The sequence below is a fragment of the Osmerus mordax genome, unplaced genomic scaffold (genome assembly GCF_038355195.1).
Source record: "Osmerus mordax isolate fOsmMor3 unplaced genomic scaffold, fOsmMor3.pri Scaffold_147, whole genome shotgun sequence".
Lineage (NCBI taxonomy): Eukaryota > Metazoa > Chordata > Actinopteri > Osmeriformes > Osmeridae > Osmerus > Osmerus mordax.
Genome location: NW_027120459.1, coordinates 2061 through 26814, shown reverse-complemented (window position 1 = coordinate 26814; position 24754 = coordinate 2061). Strand labels below are relative to the sequence as shown.

Here is a 24754-nt window from a genome sequence, read left to right as displayed (position 1 = left end):
ATTAGAATGTAGCCTATTTCTTCAATGAGTGAAACATACAGATGCATATAAATGAAATATTCCCCTGAGCTGTAACACAGGAGTACACATTTACATTTATTCATTTAGCAGACGCTTTTATCCAAAGCGACTTCCAAGAGAGAGCTTTACAAAGTGCATAGGTCACTGATCATAACAACAAGATAGCCACAAAAACATTGCGAGTAGCCAAAACATGAAGCACACATTGTGAACAACCAAAGTAAGTGCCAAAGGGAAGAACCATAAGAGCATGTAGTTAAACAAGTTACAATTAAACAACATGAACCGCTATAAGTGCAAGTGTACCTGTGGAAAAAACAAGCAACAATAATAAAAACAATATATCACAGCGAGTACAAACATTTTAAATCAGTTACCACTAACCACAAGAGCAACAAGTGGCCACTCCCTGGACACTCGGTCGGCCAACGCTGGACCTGGTCGCGAGTCTCCCGGTCCTGTCCTACAGCTATAAAGTTGAACAATGGATTTTGGTGTTTCAAAACCCATTGACACTGTATGACTATGTTTAGCCTGTGTTCTGCTCATCTCTCTCACCAACCGTCTCTGGAGGAGGGGATCCCTCTCTGAATTGCTCCTCCCAAGGTTTCTTCCATTTTTTCTCCTGTTGGGAGTTTTTCCTTGTCTTCCTTGAGGGTTTAGGTTAGTTGAGGGGCAGTTCTATGGGCGTATGTGAAGCCCTCTGTGACATGCTTGCATGTAAAAAGGGCTATACAAATACATTTGATTTGATTTGGACACGCCCCTGTATAAAAGGAGGGCACACTTCAGTTGGGGAACTGCATGAGCGTGAGCCATCCAGATTATGTCTGTCATCGATGCAGACTCATGTCAGTTCAATGTGTCTATGCATGTAATGTGTTTTGTCTCCATGTCCACGGGCTGCAGCCTACATTAAAGAGCACCTTTTGCATTTTTTATACTCTTTCATTCTAAGTCTCATCTCTACTGGACCCTATGGTACATTACCCTACGACCATGCAAGGTGGTGTGGAGAGGCTCCGTCAAAAAGTCTAACTTTTATTTTTATAAATTACCGAACTTCCAATGGTGTGCTTTTATTTTGAAAGGTGTGTAGGCTCACACCATGCTGCTCGCATTCTAGAACACAAATGTCAAAGTATCAATCAAAACTGCAGCGCTGTTTGTTTCATGTTTTGAACATTACATATAGACATTGTGCAAATTGTTTTGTGAAATAAATTATGTTTCAGAAATGAAATCATGTTTGGGTCGTGAGTTAATGAACAAGGACAAATGTGGGTCCTGAAGTTAGACCAGTTGAGAACCACCGCCCTACAACACACCAAAAAAAGACCCCTCCGGTTTTCACCTTCTCAGTGTCGTTGAAGGCCTCCACAGCCCTTAACACCAGCCCCTCCTCCTCTGAGAGCACATAGATGTCCTGGATGCCTGTCTCCAGATGCTCCCCTGGCTGTAGGAAGAAGGACCGTTCACCCTGAGAGAGAAAGGAAGAGACAATGCAAAAAAGATGAGAAGATAGGTGTCGCACAATAAATGGCTGTATTTATAGTCAGTTTGGTCCTTTCTTGTCTTGAGAAGAGGGGCACGAGGTCTCACCTTGACAACCCTCTTCTGCCCCAGTTGGGGCTTGCCATCTGGTCCGACAGGGTCAAGGATTACACAGTACTGTCTACTGCTCAGAGTGGTCACGCCAACCACACCTACTACCTCCTCAGCCACGGAGGGAATATGTGCCTCCCGGTCTGCCATGGTCACCAGCCACTCCTCCCCTGTGCGTCGGTCTCGACCACCTGCATCCCGGAAGGCGCGAAGTGCACGCACATGCAGCGCTTTCTGAGAGAGGCATGGAAAAGAGAGCGTGTGATGGTTATTAACTTTCAGTATCATATTAAATAACATCCCATATCCAGTGCACTAGACATGACCAACGTTACAGTAATAAATAAGGAACAATTATTAAATCATTGACTAAATCATGTTTACATTATTAAATTAAATTTTAAATCAAGTTGAAAAAAGGGTATAGAAGTTTTAATGAACAACAGTGATAGAGTTTTACGATGACAAGCTCATTTAAACACTCCTCCAGTCCAAGCATTTTTGTGCCATAAATTAATCATACGTAAAAATATATATTTGGTTTTGGCAGACTAGCTGGCCTACACAAAATAAAAACTTTTATAATGCTAATTTTATCTATGGTAAGAATAACACATGATCTTAATCCTAAAATAATTTGAGCCATAACCATATCATGTATTGTAATTCTGCCACAACAGAGGCAGAAAGATGGATTACCTTGTCAGTGAGGATGAAAGCATTGACAATGTCCAGGACCTCCTCATGAACCCCAGGTAGATAAGCTCCCACCTTGCTCACCTGCCACTCCTCACCTAGGGAAAACAACACACAAACACACCCACTCATCCCTCATGTTTGTGTATGGCGTGTGTTTGTACTGTATGTGTGGAGCATACCCTGTAGCAAACATTTGGAAGATCAAATCAGTATAATAACTCCTTCAGGACAAACTAAATACAAAATAAATGTCTCCTGTCTCCATTTATATTGTCCTAGATCTGGATTATTTATCAAACCTGGCATATATTTCATACTTTATAGTGGCATACATTGAAATAATGTATATACATGGCGAATGCTGCATGTTTGGGATTATTAATACAAAGTGTGATGGAACAATTTCATATATGACATTAGGTTTAATGTTAAACTTTGTGAAATGTCAAATGTATTCTGTGAAAAGGGTGTTAGCTAATGAGGGGGTTGTAAGTGAGGACTGTTAAGATAAAAGAATGTTTAGAACAGATGTGACCTTTGACTTGGAGATTGTGGAGAAGGTGTTTAGATTAGGAGAATCTTGTCTTTTCAGTGAAGAGTTCATTTGGAGGTTTCTGTTGGTCACACGCTGTCTAATTTGATCGATAATGCCTGAGACCAGGGGTCAAATGTATCAAAGTCATTGGTGGCCAAGCAACGAAGCTGCGGAGCCACTGAAGTGTTTCTATCTTTTCTTATTATTGGGTGTGCTTTGCCTTCGGCAAGGGCACAACCTTTGTTCTCTCACATATATATTTATTGGGTGTGCTCAAGCCTTCGGCGAGAGCACAACCTTGGTTCTCTCACATATATATATATATATTTTATATAACGTCGGTGTCAAAAGTTTCGTCTTGTTAGCGATTGAGTTGCTTGTATTGTCATTCATGTTCCGTTGCACGGTTTAGGAAGTTACAACGTTTTTGTGGCAAAAAGTGCTTTTTGTCAACAAAGGGAACTCAGTGCTAGCCTACGTCACAACGTTAGCAACAACGCATGGATACAACGTGCATAGATGTGCTGTTGCACAGCGAGTATCGTATTGTGCCGTGGTGAACTAGCAGCAAATGTACATTTAAGCAAATCAAGACTTGCATGTACAGTAAGTAATGTCACATTTAATAATGTATTTAAACTCAAGCTTATGTGGTGTGTCGCTGTCTTCAATGCCACAGCCTGAACTTTATGTCAAAAGAAACATTCTAATTTCCGGCGCTTTAGCCATTTCCCCCTCAATAAATGTCAAGCTTATTTAAGTTTTTGCGGGCATATTTTCAGTTAGCAGATGGTACTGTTTGAATCGCGATTCCATCTGAAATACTGCCGGTGAAAACATTGTTACAGTAGCTTGTTTCAAAGGGGGTTCTTAATTATGCACTATGAGTAGGCTAAATGCTTGAAAAATGTCACTAGAAGGGAAAAACGTAAGGGGACGGACCCACCTGCAACCGACGCAAGCACACCCTACAATTTCCCCAGAAATTGTACCCTCTCTAGTTATTCTTAATGTTTCTTTTCCCAACCCTAAGCATCCGTCAATATTTGGACTACATAGAAAGCGTCGATGTCAAAAGTTTTGTCTTGGTAGCGATTGCGTTGCTTGTATTTTTATTTACGTTCCGTTGCATGGTTTAAGTTTAAATTACGTTTTTGTGGCGAAAAGTGAAGCTAACGGTGGCTAACTTGCGGCGGTCTATGATCCATCTGATCCATTCCTCACAAATACATTTTCGTTGTAGGATTTATTATGACATTAGATTACAAGTAAACGATTTATTGGTGAAATTATCATTGTGGTTTCAAACCAGTGTAGCTCACTGCAACTCTGTAGCCTACGCAAGACACACTAGTACAGTAGCTAACAAAAACATCTCCACGGCTGTTTAAGAAGTCAAACGGCGACAGAACAGGGCACTCCCCTTCCTTAGCTTAAATAAAAAAGTATTTCAATAGGTGAAACTATCTGACTACTAACCTGAACTTCATTGCCATAGCAATAACTTTGTCAATCTGTCATGAAAATAATTAATATCAGCCTAAACCGTACAACGGAACGTTAAATCAAATTCAACCAACGCAATCGCTACCAAGACGAACACAGCAGTAGTCTACTAGTACTGTACCGTAGTAGTACAATTTACTGGGGCAGCTTCTCCACACAGGACTACATCGCATTTTGCGTTGTCACTGACAATGATCGCTACCAGTGAGCTTTTTATGAATGAACGATTTTACACTAAATAAATGGCAAGCTTATTTACATTTACGTTTTAGGCATATTTTCAGTTAGCAGATGGTACTGTAAGTCGCTCTGGATAAGAGCGTCTGCTAAATGACTAAATGTAAATGTAAGTAATTCAAGACTTGCAAGTACAGTACAGTAAGTAATTTCACATTAAATAATGTATTTAAACTCAAGCTTGTGTGGTGTGTCGCTGTCTTCAATGCCACAGCCTAAACTTGATGTCAAAAGAAACGTTTTTAATTTCCAGCACATTCAAACAATCCCCTTACTGTACTTTGGCTAGCAACAGCAGCTAGGCTAGCTTGCTTGTAGCACAATTTACAGAGGTCAGCTTCTCCACCGTGCAGGGCTCTCGTCTAAGATCAAATGGTCGTATTTGGCATTGTTACTGACAATGATCGCTTCCAGCAAACTTCTTTTGAATGAGCCATTTCCCCCTTAATAAATGTCAAGCTTATTTACTTTTTTTGTGGGCATATTTTCTGTTAGCAGATGGTACTGTTTCAATCGTGATTCCAGTGCGTGTCCACTGCAGCGACGCAAATCGCTTGCCATCGCTTGCCTTCCCACAGTGCACCACGCTCGGGGGCGTGTCAGATAGATGAATATAGAGTTGTAGTTCTCTAGAGTCACTGTTGTAGTTCGTATAACGTCATGGCAAAGTGTGCAGACTTGGGTTTACGACGTACTCGCAATATCGATCAAAATACAACTTTTACACACGTTAAGCAAAAATCAGATACACTGGCTAGCTGTTGCACGATTTTGTCTACTGCACACAATACCGATATAATTTTTTCCCAGTAAGATTGTAAATAATTGTATGCATAGGCCTAGCTGGATTTTGATAACCACACCCTGTATTCAGAACCAACAAATTACATTCCCTCCCGCTCTTTTATATATTTTTGGAGGGAATACATTGGTATAAATATAGATGCAGTCCGATACTCTATCATTCATCATGAATAACATTCAGAGGATTGCTTTCATCGCCCTGCTCTACTGCCGGAGAGCTTATCACCGGCTGCTTCAGGAGCTGCGACTGGACGATGACATGTTTCAGCGGTATTTCAGGCTGAACCGGGCCGAGTTCGATGACCTGCTGACCAGAGTGGGACCCCGGATAGCGAGGCTAAACACCTCGTTCCGCGAGGCGATCAGCCCAGCTGAACGCCTCGCTATTTGTCTACGGTAAGCCTTAAGAGCATTTATAGTAAACAGTTAATATATCAGTGTTCTCGGACATAAATTTACATTTACATTTAGTCATTTAGCAGACGCTCTTATCCAGAGCGACTTACAGTAAGTACATTGACATTCCCCCGAGGCAAGTAGGGTGAAGTGCCTTGCCCAAGGACACAACGTCAGTTTGCATGACCGGGACATTGCTGAAGGCTTCCTTCAGAGGTGGAACTTCCCAATGAGGCCTTTCCTCTGCAGAGCGACCTCATTGCGCCCCTTCCCTGGGACAAACCTCGCCAGGGAGAAGAGGATGTTCAACTACCGCCTCAGCCGTGCCAGGTTGACAGTAGAGTGTGCCTTTGGCATACTCTCCACCCAGTGGAGAATGTATCGGCGCGTCATTGGTGTCAACCCGGCATGTGTGAAGGCCACCTGCATCCTCCACAACTACATCCGGAGGTCCAGGAGAGGTGCCAGGGGATGTCCAGCAGCCAGTCCTGGCCAGGAGGGGTCAGCAGGTCTCCAGGAGGCTCCACGAGCGGGCAGCAACAACGCTGCACGTGCAGCAATTCGTGTGAGGGACGCATTCACTGCATATTTCAATGCAGAAGGTGCAGTGCCCTGGCAGAAATCTGTTGTATAGCCCGTCTCATTAAGAAACAAAGGCTCTTTTAAGACCCACCCACATTAATCACAAAAAAAGCATACAGTTCCAGAATGTTCTTTTCATAAAATATGAGCTTAAATCATTGTTTTTCTTATCATTATTAATTTTCACAACCAACAATTTATAGTAAATACCCAGCCCATTCAATAAAAGAAACACAAAGTTTTGTCAGTGACATTTTTTATATTACATGTCACTCTGTGTGGCCTGCCTCTCTGCCTCAAAAAACATGCGGTGAATGTTGAACTTTAATTCGGACCGCGTAGCTGGTGGCAGTCTTTTCAGTGCAGGGAGAAGGCTTTAAAAAAAAAGCTCATCCTCTGCTTGAGGTGGTGGAAGAGGAGCAGGTGTCTGGGCCTGCTCCATAGCACCAAGCATCCTCTCCTCGAATTCGGTCAGCCTCTGTTTGCGCACCCTCTTTCGGCCAGAGGATGCTGGGGGCTGGCTAGTGGTTGCAGCTGGGGAAGCTCTCGCCTCATTGGCAGGGGTTTCTGGCTCGCTGTCTGGCTGTGTGGCACTGGCTGCTGTCTGCTCTGCATCTTCACTGGCCTGGCTGACTGGGGATGTGGTGGCAGGCCTCTGGAAGTTGCTGCTGGAGTCCCTGTACTCCATAAATGGAGCCAGGTACCCCATCACAGCAGCATACTTCCAACTTTCACAAGTTTTGTGATTGGAAAGACCTGCTCCACTCCTGCTCAACTCTTTCTCCCTGTTCTTCTCCCTCTTGTAGCTGTCCCTCAAATTCTTCCCCTTTTTTTTGCAAACCTCAGCTAGAAATAAATTATTTGAAAACTGTTTAATAGACCTACACGTTGACGTGTAAAAACGTTGTATTATTACTCGAAGTCTCTGCAAGTCTGTCGATACAACTAGGGAGTCCCAGCCGGGCTAACTAGGCTAGCTAGCTCTAGTTACCACAGAACAAAGTTACGTAATTTGAAAGTACAAAATACCCACCAGGAGCACCAACACCTTCGGCAACCTTGCGCCAAGCATCGTTTTTTTTATTTACATCTCTGTACGAATACAGAGATGTGTCATACAACACCGGGTAAGCAGCTACACAAGCAATTATTTTCTCCTCCATTCTGAAACTGAGAGCTAGAAATGTTTACCATGGTTGCTACGTTACGAGAAACAGGAAAACATCGCTATAACATGGCCATCGCTAGCGAAAATCGCTCTTCATTTGCATAAAGTTGAGAAAATCTCAACTCGAATCGCTTGAATTGCGTGGCGTCGCTACCCACAATGCACCACGCAAGCGATTCGCCCTGCTCCATTGAAAATGAATGGAAAACATGTTGTCGCTCGCATCGCGTCGCTGCAGTGGACACGCACTGTTATACTGACGGTGACAACGTTTTTACTTAGAATAGCTTGTTTCAAGGGGGTTCAGCTTGTTTCAAAGGGGGTTCTTAATGAATGAATGCAATATTATGAGTGGGCTAAATGCTTGAAAATATCACTACTGTAGAAGGGAAAAACTTAAGGTGACGTTTAAGTCATATAGGTTAGGTTCATTCTACATTTACATTGTCATTTAGAAGACGCCCGTATCCAGAGCGACTTACAGTAAGTACAGGGACATGCTACACTTCACTTTTTGTATTTTGAATTGTAGCTACATGAGAAGCAACAAATGTAGGCTATGCTTTTAAATCCATGCAATCTTCATAAATAATAAGTAGGTATTTTTATATAAAATATACAGAAATTACAGTTAATAAACGGACCCATCTGCAACCAACGCAAGCAAGCACACCCACAATTTCCTCAGAAATTGTACCCTCTCTAGTTTAATTTGTAATTAATACATTTTGTTTGTCAATTAGGCATTAAATTATAAAATTTGTCATTTATTTAAGCTTTGTATTATATAATTATTGATTTATTCAAGTATTTAACCATTCAATTATTTATTTATTTAGTTTTGGCCCCTATAATCCTCCATAAATATGTATAGTTTATATATATATAGCCAGTGTTGTGCACGTTCATACCTCTCATGAACTAGTTCAAAGTTCAGTTCATACAAGTGAATATGAATCGTTCACGTTCATCATTTAAATTCTGAACTAGTTCATAGTTCAGTTCATTTCATAGTTTTAAGGTGTGTGTTTACTGTGTGTAAAAATCCCGCAAAAAATAAGGTGCATCAGATCAGATGTATTCGCTGAGTCTGCGTCTCTGCTTTCACTTGGTGCAATTTGGACATGGTGCAAGCATTCGATTTAAACAGCGTCTCTCCTCAGGAGAAGGAAAACATTCCGTAACATTTTAGCTAGACCTCAAATAATATGAACGTGTTCACCGTTCAAATTCATTATTTTTCATTAAGTTGTCTTATAAAAATGAACGGGTTCTTTTGAACTCGTTCATGCACAACACTGTACATAGCCTATATATAATTATGTGCAAAAGGATTAATTATAGTAAGTGCATTTGTTTCACATACATTTGTGTGCAGACAATGGCATAAGCACAATTCGTATGTCCCATTATTTTAGAGCGACAACAATAATTTATGATTGCAAATAAGATATGTTTTGTAAAGCAGATAAAAATAACTAATATTTTTTTTGCATGTACTCAAACATGGGTCAAATGAATCATTAGCCGATAAAATCTAGGTATTTAAGGCGAATTACCGTATTTTTCGGAAATAAAACCGAGGTTTATAACCCGATTTAAAAATTCTCTTGTGGTGGTGCGGTTTATATTTCGAAGCGGCTTATAGAACGTTTTTATAACAAAACAACAGTATAAACACTTTTTTCGTGAAAGCTATTTAACCCGTTAAGGAGTAGCGTTGCACATATGTGATGGTTCGAATGCGGGTCTCACAGAGTAACGTCGCATATATGCGTAGCCGGTGAAGCCATCTCCTTCAAATTAGTTTTTGCAGGTTGGGATGTCTGCTAGCATGGGAGTACCCTTGCTACGAGTATTATGCTAGCTAACTTAGCCCGGAAGCTAACTAAAGCTAGCTAGCTACTGTTTCGGAAAAATAACTTAGCTACACATTGGGGACCGTCGGATATATTTAGAACTCACGCTTCTCAAGCTAAATATTAGTTAATTCCCGGGCAGTAGAACACATACATTACGCAGTGTTTCCTCTGGGATTTTCTTTTAGCACCCGGACCCCTCGAAGAATACAAACAACAAAAATCACCAGTTAACTTAATTAAAATTTGCAAGAACTATAGACTAATACAAAAACAGGCTTAAAGGTCACATGACATGAAAACTTTACTTTAGGAAGTTATTTAACATTAATATGAGTTCCCCTAGCCTGCCTTTGGTCCGCCAGTGGCTAGAATTTTCGATAGGTGTAAACCAAGCCCTGGGTGTTCTTCTCCGCCTTTGAGAAAATGAAGGCTCAATTGCTCTGTTTGAAAATCTCCTTGTGATATCACAAGGAGGAAGGTTACCTCCCCTCTCTCTGCTTTGCCCACCCAGATAATCTGGCCCGCCCATAAGAAACTGAGCTACGACCGTGCAAAGGCGAGTGCGCTTTTTCGGTTTTTCCTGGAGAGACATCAAGGCGAGCAAACGAACAAAGCATAACAGTTGCTCAGTGCTTGGATGTACAAATGAAGAAAACAAATATTTTGTTAGTTCCTTCATCCGAGCCTCTGCACAACCAGTATCTGAATTTTATTTTCGCTGGAAATGCGCCGACACAACTTCCCAAAGTTTTGCATGTCTGCGCCAAACATTTCAGCTACAACTTTTTCCACAACTCGGGACAATACAAAGCTGGCCTTGCTGAAATTAAATTCTGGATCAGTACTAACTCTCCTTGGTCCAGCTACAAACCTCGGTAGTTAACTAAAAAAAGTAGTAAACTAACGCTATATCATTTTGTTTTTTTACTGTATATGGTTACCTAGCTTGCTACCCTTAGAATGTGGCTGTAACATTAGCTCTGCAGCTAATAGCTGAGTTACTGTCGCTAATGTAAAGGTAGATAGCATCAAGTATGTGTGTGAATACACATGCTGTAACGCGAGTGTTGTACACTTCTTTGTTATTTGGATAACCGTTCTGCTTTTGGTGTTATGGCGCGCGCGATATCCGCCTTTCCCCTCATTGAAATGACTATGAGTGTGCACCTCTGCAAACCAGGGTGATCAGATGAGAATGGGCAAATTCGAGGCATCTTACAGCAAAGGGGCTATGATACATCCATTGTAAACATTAGCGCATGGTGCCGCCCCTCTCCTCCTCATTAGCATTTAAAGCTACAGACACAGAAACGGCACGTCTTGAGGAAAGCTCATTGTGGGACTGCTCGTAGTGGCAGTAATTATGCACCAAGGCTTAATTTCGGGAAAGAGACTTCAGATACAGTATTAGGGGACCACTAAGGCCTATATAAAAGCATCCAAAAACAGCATGTCATGTGACCTTTAAATGAACTGACAACATAAGTTATACGACTTACAGTTCTCAAGGACGCACACACGCAATCTCAACTGCGGTGTGAAGCGCGTGCCCGTGCTATTCTCCGACATGCACTCTAACAATCACTGCTGATAGACGGCCAATTTTTTTTTACAGCCCTATTCCTGATACCGTGGCGGCAGAAATGTAGCCGTGGCGGGCCGCTGTTACGCACACAACGGTGTGACACAACGGCATGCTGTACTGCCTATACTCGTCCATTGCTTGGGATCATTGTTCCCGTATAAAGTGCGGGATATATTCCAGTGCGGTTTATACTCAGATTTACGAACACAAAGCTCCCTTCTGGTGAGGTGCGGTTTCTAGAAAATGTGGCTTATTTTCCAAAAATTCAGTAGTCAATACTCAAACTATAGTTTGCGATCAGTAGGTCTATAGAAGGAGCTATTGAAATAGTCTCATAAACATTCAAGGGTCTGATAGATCCAGTTGTCCTGGCAAAACAGTTATTGTTCTTTATTTATTGTCAGGGCACGGTCCAAGTATTGCAAAAATGAGAGAAGTGTATGTTTGGAACTTCTAAGCTAGAAGCTACGATCTCTGCTTTCTCTCCCGTTTATCCTGCTCTCAAATGTTTGCTTCTGAACAATACATTATAATGTGGCTTGTGTGTTTATATCAACACAAAATGGTGCAAAAATTATATGCTAGTTTCTAATTAGGCTACTGCTTATTGCTGGTGGAGTTTAGTAGGTTGTAGTAACTGGATTTGAGTAGACCATTGAATGTTTATGATGTCCCTGTGTTTGTTTATATTTTTGACTGGGAAAAACAACGCAATCTTGTCAGCCAACTATAAAATGTTGATATGTCTGGTTACTATAGACCAACCGCAGTCTAGCCTAACCCGCAACGTGTTTGACATTCTTTAGCCAATAAATTACATTTTGCTAATTGATTGATAATCACCGACTAACAACACGGAAATGAATGACAGATTGATGAAGGCACATTCATTTTAAGACCGTGCCTTTGCTCCGTGCAACAAGCGCCATCTAGCGATCATTACATGTCAGTAAAAACACCCGTCTGTAGACTCGTGGGTCAATTTGACCCCTAGCGGAGCTATAAGTAGGGGGAAATGGCTTGGCGCTCTATAATAATAATAACTAGAGAGGGTACAATTTCTGGGGAAATTGTGGAGTGTGCTCCTGTATTTTTGTACGCCCTTCGACTGGTTAGCACCTGCGATTCTCACGCATCAGAAGTCTAGTAGACTGGTTAGCTCCTGTGATTCCCACACAGCTGAAGTCTAGTAGTTAGCTAGGTCTGAATCTAGGAGCAAAACGGAGCACATCTGCCAGCTGTAGGTATATGCAGATAGCAACGCTAGTGCTAAATAACTATTGATATGGTTGGCTCCATGACGCCGGGTAAGTAGGGTTCACGAGACTGCTCACCAAAAGAACTAAGAGAAACCTACTTTTCTAGCAGATTAAAATATTAAGTAGGTACCTAGCGAAAAGTAGCCTCAACTTTCCAAGACTTTTAGCAACGGTACTAATGCTGAGGGCTTGCTGATATCGCTGTCTGTCTTACTAGAACGTCGTATCTATGCGTCCTTGCTAACATCTGATGACGTTGTGACGTTAGGCTAGCACTATTTGCCGCAAAATGTTGTAAGCTCCTAAACCGTGCAACGGAACGTAAATAAAAATACAAGCAATGCAATCGCTAACAAGACAAACCTTTTGACACCAATGTAGTCCAAATATTGAGGGATTCTTAGGGATGGGAAAATGAATAATAAATAAAGAAATATATATGAGAGAGAACAATGGTTGTGCTCGCCGAAGGCTTGAGCACACCCAATAATAAGAAGACTTTATTTATATAGCACATTTCATACAAGAATTGCAGCTCAAGGTGCTTTACATAAAATCAATAAAAACAATATTAAGTAATAAAACCGTTCTTAATACAGGCCGCAGTCTTTGCGGTAATCCAGATATCCCAATATAAAATTTTGATAAAATGTAACAAAAACACAGGCCGCTTCTAGTGTTAAATATCAAAACTGAAGATAGGTTTCTCATCAGAATTTGGTGAGGTTCTTCTTTTAGGTGCATCATGATCATCATCTGATTCATGGCCAGATGGTTTTGTGTTATTGTCTGATGTATCAAGTGCGGGAGACAGGCGTAGACACTCTCCATGTAAGATACAATCTGCAGTTTGTCATGTGCTTATTGTCCAATGTTTGTGTTAAAGATGGATGTTTCTGTGTTAAATTGTTGTTAATAAATAAGTATTTGATAGAGATTTAACCGTTTTATTAAGATTGATTCTCAAAATTTCCACCACAGAACTGATTCCAAAATATTGCTTTTGGAAACAGGATTAGTGATCTTGTCCGTTAAATACTGAAGAGGTCTATCATCAACAACTGATAAATGTATAATAATTAAAGATTACAACTAAATGATTACTTTACTCTTATACAGTTTTGAATGTTCTGAATATAATAAACAATGTTTGATCTATACCCTGCTATATTAGCTAATGAGAACATGACCTTTGGTCATCTCCAGGAGAGAAATGTGGGATCTATGAATTAAGTTGCTTGTATCCTTGATAAACTGTCATTATGCTGTTTGCTAATGCCTGCATAGTCATAAGTTAGTTATTTATAAGATGCAACTAGGGAATGTTTGAGACACTAGGTCACAATGTTACCATTTCTATGAACCATCTAAAGACTAAACAAACGCTATCTAGCACCATGAATGCAGCACCTTCTGTCTGTGCTGTAACTTTATTCTGTATAAAATTATACTGTGTTTAGCATTCCTTGTGTGCAGAGAGGCCTACCCCCAAATCTGAACTCTGGGTAAACATACAAGCCCCTTATCTTGGGGCTAAGGACTAAGAAGAGGGCGGTTTGTTTGTTTATTTAAAGGAGATACTGTTTGACAGAGCTAGAAGGAAGACAGGTCCGGTGACCATTAGCTTGTCACCTAGTGGGGGTAGGGTTGATGTTGTAAATGTCCATTGCAAGGGACGCACACACGTAAACATGCACGCACACACGCGTGCCAGGTCTATGCAAGGGAGCCAATGAAGGAAGAGCCATGGGACATTTGCATGCATTGTTTTAACCAATGACTGTCATGAGCGGGTCTGTTTAAATAGGTAGCTAGCACAACATGCTAGCGAACAACTTTGTAGCACAATGGCGTGTGATGTTTTGTCTCCTTGCGGCCGCAAGCAATAAAGCTGTCTTAACTTGTTCACTGATAGACTGTGCAATGCTTGATAGATTAATATTTCTGACAGCTTGCGAAGGCTATGTTGATGTCACCCCCTAATGTTTCTTGAGAGTAAAACTTCCCACATTGTGATACTATTTAATTGCCCTTCATTCCTGTATTCATTGTCCAGTCCTCTGAGATCCTCAACTTGAGCGTATCAGACAACTGCACCTTACAAATCTGTAATAAATACAGGGTTCGTATAGATACTGTACAAAGGACTTTTCAAGGACTACAATCAGAGATCTCATTTATCAAACATATACTTTATTTACTTTAAATTAATTCTTATTAAAGCTACAAAGGTTATTCAATCAAGAGCAGCGAGAAATTTTCTTTTCTTTTGTTCTTTGATTAACATTAATGAGACGGACAGCAGTGGGTTTGTTAGACGGCTGTCTCTTTAAGACCTGACGCACATGTCGTGGATCTGATAGATTTCTTCCAGCTCTTCACCTTCATTTAAGACTTTTGAAACTCATTTAAGACTGTGTTTACAAGGATACTCGCCAAAAAAAAAATATTTTGACAATTTTCTGTTTCGTCCTCAAGTAGGCCTAATCAATACGGTACTGGCGCGCACTGTCTGAGAAGAAGCAGATTTTCTCTCGGTGTGTGTGTGAGTCGGGTGTGTGTGCAAAGAATACTGCTTCAGACCGCGCTTCTTCAGAACCTAATTGGGTATGCTCAAGCCTTCGGCTGTTCTCTCACATATATATTTATTTATTATTATTTATTTTCACCCCCCTAAGGATCAGTCAATATTTGGACTACATACACAACGGCGGTGTCAAAAGGTTCGTCTTGGTAGCGATTGCGTTGGTTGTATTTTTATTTACGTTCCGTCGCATGGTTTAAGTAGAAATTGCATTTTTGTGGGGAAAAGTGAAGCTAACGGTGGCTAATTTGCTAGCCACAGTCACTGACGTTACTAACGTCACTACGTCACGAAAACACGCGTGACTACCTGTAGCAGAACATTCGTTTCACATCTGTTAACTTGGGGGATAGCTAGGCTAACTATAGCTTTACTGCAAGGCAGCTGCAGGAACGCCACAAGCAAAGAGGCCAGGGTGATAACTATTTACTCATTTTACTTTGTGATGTGAAACACAATTATGAAATGTAATGTACAATATTAGCTGATATTATTAAGGAAGTAGGCCCACATCTACTTTTGGAAACGGTAGTCTACTATTTCACTGAAGCATTAGCATCATGACATTAGCCTCTGTTGCCCGGGCAACACATACCACAGTGGTCTATGATGCATCTGTTTTCAATCTTTAAAATAAACATTCCTCACAAATACATTTTCGTTGTAGGATTTATTATGACATTACATTACAAGTAAACGATTTGTGGGTGAAATTACCATTACCTGTGGTTTCAAACCAGTGTTGCTCACTGAAACGCTGTAGCCTACGTGAGACAAACGACAACAAAAACATTACACAGCTGTAGGAAGTCAAACGGCGACAGAACATGTTCGGCACTCCCCTTACTTAAATCAAAAGTCTATCTAACTACTAACCTGAACTTCATTGCCACAGCCTAAACATTGTCAATCTGTTCATGAAAATGATTAATATCGCTACCAAGACGAACACAGCAGTAGTCTACTAGTACTGTACCGTAGTAGTACAATTTACCGGGGCAGCTTCTCCACACAGGGCTATATCGCATTTTGCGTTGTTACTGACAATGATCGCTACCAGTGAGCTTTTTATGAATGAGCGATTTTCCACTAAATAAATGTCAAGCTTATTTACGTTTTGGGGGGCATATTTTCAGTTAGCAGATGGGATTGTCTGAATCGCGATTCCATCTTCTACTGCCGGGTAACGTCGTAGAATAATCTTCAAAGGGGGTTCCTTATTAATGAATGCAATGAGTAGGCTGAAAATATCACGAGAAGGGAAAAACTTAAAATGACGTTTAAGTCATAGAGATTAGGTCCATTTTTACACCGGTCTGCCAAATGTATTCGTTTTGATTCAACGATGAGGCTGCCTCTTGCAGGGGAAATGAGAAGACATCTATTTCATTCTACACTTCACTCGTATTTTCAGTTGTAAATGAGCAGCAAAAAAAATGCTTTTAAATCTATTTAATCTTTATAAATAATAAGTATGCATTTTCATATAAAATATACTGAAATCAGTTGTAAAAATGTCATTCAAAAACGGACCCCTGTGCAACCGACGCAAGCAAGCACACCCTACAATTTCCCCAGAAATTGTACCCTCTCTAGTTGATTTCTACTTTGGCTCTTATCGCGCTTGAAAAATACTTAAAGGAATTGAGAGTATGATCATATGCCATAATGCAAACCAAAGAGGCTGAGGCATTCATTTTGAGCGAAAAGACTGTTTTTATGTTTTATAATAAAAAGATTATCACTTCTAAATTACTTTGTAAATTCATATATATCGTCTTTAAATAATTCAAGCACTTTTCAAGTACCTCGTCATAATATGACTGTTTTAAAAGGTTTTCCAGGACTCAAATGTCAAAAAGTCAAATTTAAGTACTTCAAGAACCTTGTACGAACCCTGTAAATACTTAGATTTTGTCTTAAACTTGTACTTGGCAACTAACTTCATTGACTTGGTACTTGGAAATCTGGTTTCCACAAATGCCAGCTTGTGCATGGAAAGTTTACGGTTTATAAATGATGTCCCTGGTGTGCAGTAAATGTCTCTCACCAGTAACCCTGCGCACTCCTCCTCTGTCCACGCCTTCCTTGCGGGCGCGCAGGCGGATGGCTTGGTTCTCCCGAATGACTGTGGCCTTGATGGTCTCTAACACTGCCACCTCCTTCCTGGGAATGTAGGTCCCTGATAGAAGGGGTGGGGGGTTCAGACAAGCTTCATTTTGGCAGATGTTTCCAATTAACATTTAACTTATTTTAGAATATAAACTGTGACAAGGGTAATAATTAAGATGTGTTATGTCCTTATCAAGTTAGCTTTTGACAGAGTGTGAAAAGTTGTGGCTTACCAGGCCCTTCAAAGAGCCATTCATCTCCAGCCACCCTCTTCTCTCCTTCCTCAAAGTCCAGCAGTGCCTGCAGACGCAGCGCGGTGTCTGGATACACAATCTGCAATGCTGTCACGTCCTATGAAAGAGAGAGGCAGAGGTAGAAAGGAAGAAGGAGGTTGAGGTAGAGGCAGTGGGAGAGGTGGAGGTAAAATGAGAGATAGAGATAGGAGGTAGAGGTGTAGGTAGAGGGAGTGCGAACGATAGCGAGAGGAAAAAAGCAATGTAGTGTTCTGTATACTGTATTGTATGTATTAGGGAGGGGCAATTCAATATTCAAAAACTCTGAGATACAGTATGAGGAAATGTGGACAATCATTGAAAGATGCTATTAGATTAGCCTAATTTGAATGTAAACTGTAAAATCTATACTATAGTAGAACGTTTAAATTGAATAACTGGCCCACATAAACCTATTTGCTACCACAGCTAAAAAGGGCCAACTGAGTGCCAAGAGTTTCAAGGTAACTTAGTTTAAGTCAAATAGCACAACAAGCATTAAATGTAATTCAGTAGATTGCAAACTGTTGAGCTCAGTAAGCAACATGTTAACTGCTGTTAGTGTATTTAATTCAACTTTGAATAGGTATTCAAAAAACTGAATGTGAATCAATATTTGAACAATGAAATGTTTAATATTCCTCATCTATTTATTTCCTTCATTGAAACTAGCATACCCTATCCACAACACCTATCCACTGCGTAGTGACGTATTGAACATTTATACTTGAACACCATAGGCCAGAAACCCCTTGACTGTGAGTGTACTGTGGCACCTGTTGAATCTCTTCCCCTGGATAGAGAGGGAAAGGGTCCTGAGTAAGGCGGATCTCCAGATCGGCATGGCGAAGTTTGGCCTGCCCAGATTGGTCAAAGAGCACCTGACCATTGTCGTCGCGGGCAACAGGGTTGATGACCACGCAGTAGTGCCGTGGAGGGACCATTGTCATGCGCACAGGAGAAAACAGTACCCTGCAGAGTCATGTAGATCAACATAACAGAAATGTGTGTTTGTGTTCTTTTTCTTTTCTTTTTTTAAATTCAGACAGGATGAAAGAGGAGTATGTTCAGGAACCCTGTCATAAAGGGAATGTGGATAAATACTGTATGTATTCAATTCCAAAATAAATGTCAGGACCTTATACTGAGTGATAGTCTTGCACAAACCTCATTAATAAATTACACACAGATACAATTCTTTATTAATTGAATGTTACAATAATCACTTTGAAAAAATAAGTATCTACACCATAATAAAGTTGAAAGTAACGATATTACCATGCCCTCAACCACTAACCTCTCATTGTCCTGGCGGATGTAGGTGAGCGGTCCAATCTCCACTCGAGCAATATTTGTGTTCTGATCCAACACATGGATGTAGTGATGGGGTGGGATACGGATGATTGATGCATCCGACAAACTCTGAACTTCTACCCCTCTGCTTCCAAACGTCTTGGATGCCATCTGGGGGGCCGAGAGAGGATTAACCATGACCAGTGAATTTATAATGATTATACCAGTGTTTTCCCACAGATTAGAAAGCAATTTGTGGCGGGGGGGGAGGGTTCGTTACACAGAACTTAAAAAAAAAAAATTAAATATGTATTATGTTGAATGCTATCCTCTCCTACTCTTTCTTCAATGCCTAACGAATCTATCTCTTTCTTTCTCTCCCTGACCCTGTCTTTCTGCTTGAGCAGCACTGGTTGAAGCCTGAAAATATTGTAAACAATTTCTGCATATATGCAGGTAGCAACGCTAGTGCTAAATAACTATTTAGCTGGTTGGCTCCATGACGCCGGGTAAGTAGGGCTCGTGAGACAGCTCACTAAAAGAACGATGGGGAACCCACTTGTCTAGCAGATTAAGACATGTTCGTTGGTACCTAGGGAAAAGTAACCTCAACTTTCCTAGGTCTTTAGCTACGGTACTAATGCTGAAGCCTCGCTGATATCGCATAGTGTCGTTGCTAACGTGTGCTGACGTTGTGACTGTGTGTGTATGTGAGAGACGCGTGAGTGACAGAGAGACGGAGGGAGAGCAGGGAAAGGAAATGCAGCTGAACGAATATGCTGCGTGTTTTAAATATCATTAAAAAAAATAATAACGAAACACAATATGTAGCGGGCGGTGATGATTCTGTGGCACTCTGCCACAAATTAGTCTGTGTGGGAAACACTGTATACAGTAGGGCTGCATAAAACGATTATTTTGATAATCGACAAATCTAACAATTAGTAGAACGATTAATCGATTGTCAAGAGACATTTTCCCATGTCATTCACTATTTAATTAACAACATCCTCTGCCAGGAACCTTGGGGTGACCATGGATGACGAGCTCTCCCTCACAGCCCATATTGCTGTGGTCTTCCGGTCGTGTAGATTCACCCTCTACAACATCCGGAAGTTCAGGAGATACCTGTCTGAGCATTCCACCCAGCTGCTAGTCCAAGCACTTGTCCTCTTAAAGTTGGACTACTGCAAATCGCTGCTCGCCGATCTCCCAGCATGCGCAACCCGCCCTCTCCAGAGGATTCAGAACGCGGCAGCCCGTCTGGTCTTCAATCTACCCAGACGCTCCCATATTACCCCGCTCCTCGTCTCCATCCACTGGCTTCCCATCACGCCCCGTATCAGATTCAAGACCCTGGGAGTACAGGGTACCAGATTCCCTGATCGGGGCTGTCCGGTCCCTGTACGACCGGTGCCAGAGTTTGGTCCGCATTGCCGGCAGTAAGTCGAACTTGTTCCCGGTGAGGGTTGGACTCCGCCAGGGCTGCCCTTTGTCACCGATTCTGTTCATAACTTATATGGACAGAATTTCTAGGCGCAGCCAGGGCGTTGAGGGGTTCCGGTTTGGTGACCTCAGGATCGGGTCTTTGCTTTTTGCGGATGATGTGGTCTGTGGGGTCTGTAACCCCACTGCATATTTCTGATTACTACTTTATCCAATTCTCTGTCTCTCTCCCTCCAACTCCTCCTACCTCCCCTCCCCTTGTAACTTTCCGGCGCAACCTCCGCTCCCTATCCCCCTCCCATTTCTCCTCTATTGTAACATCCTCCCTCCCCCCCATTGACGAGTTCTCGTCCCACCCCACTAACACTGCCACCGACACCTTGTTAACCACTTTAACTGCATCACTTGACTATCTGTCCCCTGTCAACCAGGCCTGCACGATCTTCTCCCTCCTGCCCATGGCTTACGGATGTTATTCGTGAAGAACGGTCCACCCTTCGGGCAGCTGAGAGGAGATGGCGCAAGTCCAAAGGCGGTCTGGACCTTGATAAGTATCACTCCCTCCTCAAATCCTTCTCTTCTCACATAACTGGTGCATAACTGGGAGTCAGGTGGCTGAGCGGTTAGGGAAGCGGGCTAGTAATCAGAAGGTTGCCAGTTCGATTCCCGTCCGTGCCAAATGACGTTGTGTCCTTGGTCAAGGCACTTCACCCTACTTGCCTCGGGGGGAATGTCCCGGTACTTACTGTAAGTCGCACTGGATAAGAGCGTCTGCTAAATGACTAAATGTAAATGTATGTAAATGTAAAACCCTCTACTTTCTGAACAAAATTAACTCCGCTTCAAACCCCCACAAACTTTTTTCTACCTTCTCCACCCTTCTTAACCCACCTCCCCCACCCCCTCCCTCCACCCTGACAGCAGACGACTTCTCTTACTTCTTTGAGAAAAAAGTCGCCGACATTAGCAGTCAGTTCCCTAAACCCACCTTTCCTACCCTCTCACCCTCCATGACTGACCCAACTAAATGTCTAGACTTTTTCTCCCCTGTCTGAGGCAGAGATCTCTGACCTCATTCTCTCTCATCGCCCCACCTCCTGTCCCCTTGATCCTATCCCCTCCCCTCTCTTTCAAACCATCTCCCCCTCCATCATAACTTTTCTTCTCCATGTCCTAAACTCCTCTCTTACCTCCGGCACCTTCCCCTCTGCCTTCAAACAGGCTAGAGTTACCCCTCTACTCAAAAAACCCTCCCTTAACCCTGCCGTCCTCCAGAACTACAGACCGGTATCACTGTTACCCTTCTTTTCAAAAACAATTGAATGTGCTGTATCTAACCAACTGTCAAACTTTCTCTCTCAGAACAACCTGCTTGACCCCAACCAATCAGGCTTCAAGACTGGCCACTCCACAGAGACTGCCCTCCTTTCAGTCACCACTGCCCTCCAGTCTGCCAGAGCGGCTTCCAGGTCATCCGTCATCATTCTGCTGGACCTTTCTGCAGCATTTGATACGGTTAACCACCAGATCCTGCTCTCCAGACTTGAGATGGGCATCACTGGAACTGCACTCCAGTGGATCTCATCCTACCTGTCGGGAAGATCCTACCAGGTCTCCTGGGGAGGCAAACTGTCAGGCCCTCGCCAGCTCTCCACTGGTGTCCCACAGGGCTCCGTCCTTGGACCCCTCCTCTTCTCTCTGTACACCACCTCACTTGGACCAATCATCACCTCCCATGGCTTCTCCTACCACTGCTACGCTGACAACACGCAGCTGTACCTGTCGTTCCCCCCGTCCGATCCGGGGATCTCAGCTAGGATTGAGGCCTGCCTCACAGACATCTCCGCCTGGATGACCGAGCACCACCTACAGCTGAACCTCTCCAAAACAGAACTTCTCATCATCCCGGCTAAACCCTCCATCTCCCACGATCTCTCAATCACCCTGGGATCTGCGACGGTGACCCCTTCATCCTCTGCCAGGAACCTTGGGGTTACCATGGACGATGAGCTCTCCCTCACGGCCCACATTGCTGCAGTCTCCCGGTCGTGTAGATTCACCCTCTACAACATCCGGAAGATCAGGAGATACTTGTCTGAGCACTCCACCCAGCTGCTAGTCCAAGCACTGTCCTCTCCAAGTTGGACTATTGCAACTCGCTGGTCTCCCAGCATGTGCAACCCGCCCTCTTCAGAGGATTCAGAACGCAGCGGCCCGCCTGGTCTACAATCTACCCAGACGCTCCCATGTTACCCCGCTCCTCGTCTCTCTCCACTGGCTACCTATCATGGCCCGTATCAGATTCAAGACCCTGGTATTGACCTTCCGAGCAGTGAACGGGACTGCACCCGTCTACATCAAGTCTCTCCTGCAGCCTTACACCCCCACCCGTCACCTACGGTCTTCTTCAGACAACCGCCTGGTGGTCCCACCGATCAAGACCGCCCGGTCCCAACACAAGCTCTTCTCCTGTCTGGCCCCCCAGTGGTGGAATCAACTCCCCACCTCCATCAGAGATACTGACTGTCTCTCCACCTTCAAGAAAAGGCTCAAGACGCACTTGTTCCGGGAGTACAACGGTACTTAGGAATGGTTCGCTTGACCCGATGTTAGTTTCCTCAAGGATCACAATGACTCTTGCTTAGAGACTTGTTGCTCTTGTGGTTAGTGGTAACTGTTTTACATTTTTGTTCTCGCTGTGATATATTGTTTTTATTACTATTGCTTGCTTTTTTCCACAGGTACACTTGCACTTATAGCGGTTCATGTTGTTTAATTGTAACTTGTTTAACTACATGCTCTTATGGTTCTTCCCTTTGGCACTTACTTTGGTTGTTCACAATGTGTGCTTCATGTTTTGGCTACACGCGATGTTTTTTGGCTATCTTGTTGTTATGATCAGTGACCTATGCACTTTGTAAAGCTCTCTCTTGGAAGTCGCTTTGGATAAAAGCGTCTGCTAAATGAATAAATGTAAATGTAACTTGTTTAACTACATGCTCTTATGGTTCTTCCTTTTGGCACTTACTTTGGTTGTTCACAATGTGTGCTTCATGTTTTGGCTACTCGCAATGTTTTTGTGGCTATATTGTTGTTATGATCAGTGACCTATGCACTTTGTAAAGCTCTCTCTTGGAAGTCGCTTTGGATAAAAGCGTCTGCTAAATGAATAAATGTCAATGTAAATAACTGATATCATACCTTTACTGTATTACGTACTTATTCAATCTTACTGATGTTCAGAGGACATACCTTGATGAGCAGACACTGCATCAGGCACTGTTGGGGGCTCATTGTTGCCTGTGTGACATTTCTTTATCAAAACAAGAACACTCATGAATCAACAAGCAACATTTTAAAGTGAGGCTTAATCGGTGAACCCTAAGCAAAAACAACATGAAGGCCTACACATCCAACTACCCACATTTGAGTCCAATCTCAATCTTAAACATATCCCCATTATTATCTTCAATCAACTACCAGCCTTTAAGTTACAGTCCTTGCACCACGGCAAGACCTCAGAGCAGCTCCCTCCCCGAGGCTACAGGCACCAGGTCAGAGCATACTAGGCAGACAGTCACATGCCAAGTTTAGCTTGTGTTTGTAGGCCACACATATAAGCCTACACAAAAAAAAAAATCCGATTAAGCCTCACTTTAAAAGGTTGCTTGTTGATTCATGAGTGTTCTTGTTTTGATGACTGTGGCATTTATTGTGTGAGTATACAGTAATAGTTTTGTTTTCATGTAAAAGATTCATCAAAGGAATTAACCTGGTTAGACCCAGATTATATATTCATGAAAACCGAGTGACCAATGTCTCTCCAGTTTTCGGAGTACAGTATAGTGTGTGTAAGAAAGAAATGAGTTGCAATTCAGATGTAGAGATACAGTCTATTCATAGTAAATGTAGAATTTGATTAAAGTAACCCTAGTGGACCATACTAGGCCACACTGAAGAACTCAGGCTTAAGTGAATTTTAATTTCTATTTCTCATCAGCAATCATATGAATAATTTACACTGCTTAGATGCCAGGCTAAGGTTACACACACATTTTCAGTCTTGGTCTGTGGACCCCCTGAAGTGTCCCTGGCCACCCCATATATACAAGTCTGGTTCCGCCACTGAATGTGAGATGAATGTCAAATATTAAACTAACTTCACCTCGGTCATCTTATGACTGAAGTAAGCCGGGATCATGATTTCCACTTAATATAGTAAGCTTGGCAGAATAACAATACAATGCATTGCGTTACTTATGTTAACTACTCTACAAACCAATTAACATGTGAAACACTTACAGACAAATGGCATGGGTATTTTACATCTTATAAATAAAATGTCAGATATCGTGAATGCTTGCTAGCTAGCATGCTATTTAGCAAAGCAAGCTACAGTCTGTAGAAACTTTACATCAGGCTATTTTTGGAATACGAACTGTATTTCATACACCGAAAGTAAAGGGGCTGCATGGTGTTGAATAACGTCATACAAATTTCTAGCTCATGTTTAGTTTCTGAATGTTTATATCCTTACGAATATCTCCCAGCACACATATGGAAAAATCGATGTTAGTATCATCAGCGTCTTCTCTCATGCTTCTCCAGTGTAGTTGTTGAACATGCCGCTCAGCCTGAACTCCCGCCGAAGCATGGTAGGGGTGGCACCAGTGGTGGCCAATCACTTTTCAGGGGTGGCCAGTGCCACCCCTGGCCACTCCCTGGACAAACCCCTGGATCAGGGAGCTGTCATAGTACACGGCTTGAAGGGAACGTTCTTTCTGGAAG

The 24754-nt window shown here is 42.3% G+C and overlaps 1 protein-coding gene across 1 annotated transcript; it reads right to left on the bottom strand.

Moving 5' to 3' along the window:
• Window positions 1–1282: 1282 nt before the first annotated feature.
• Window positions 1283–18691, bottom strand: LOC136939171 (major vault protein-like). Its single transcript, XM_067232014.1, has 7 exons — window positions 18525–18691; window positions 18004–18199; window positions 17189–17306; window positions 16894–17025; window positions 2326–2420; window positions 1624–1860; window positions 1283–1501 (listed from the first exon to the last, which is right to left on the bottom strand). The coding sequence occupies exons 1-7, from the start codon at window positions 18689–18691 to the stop codon at window positions 1283–1285; spliced, it is 1164 nt and encodes a 387-aa protein (XP_067088115.1).
• Window positions 18692–24754: the final 6063 nt, after the last annotated feature.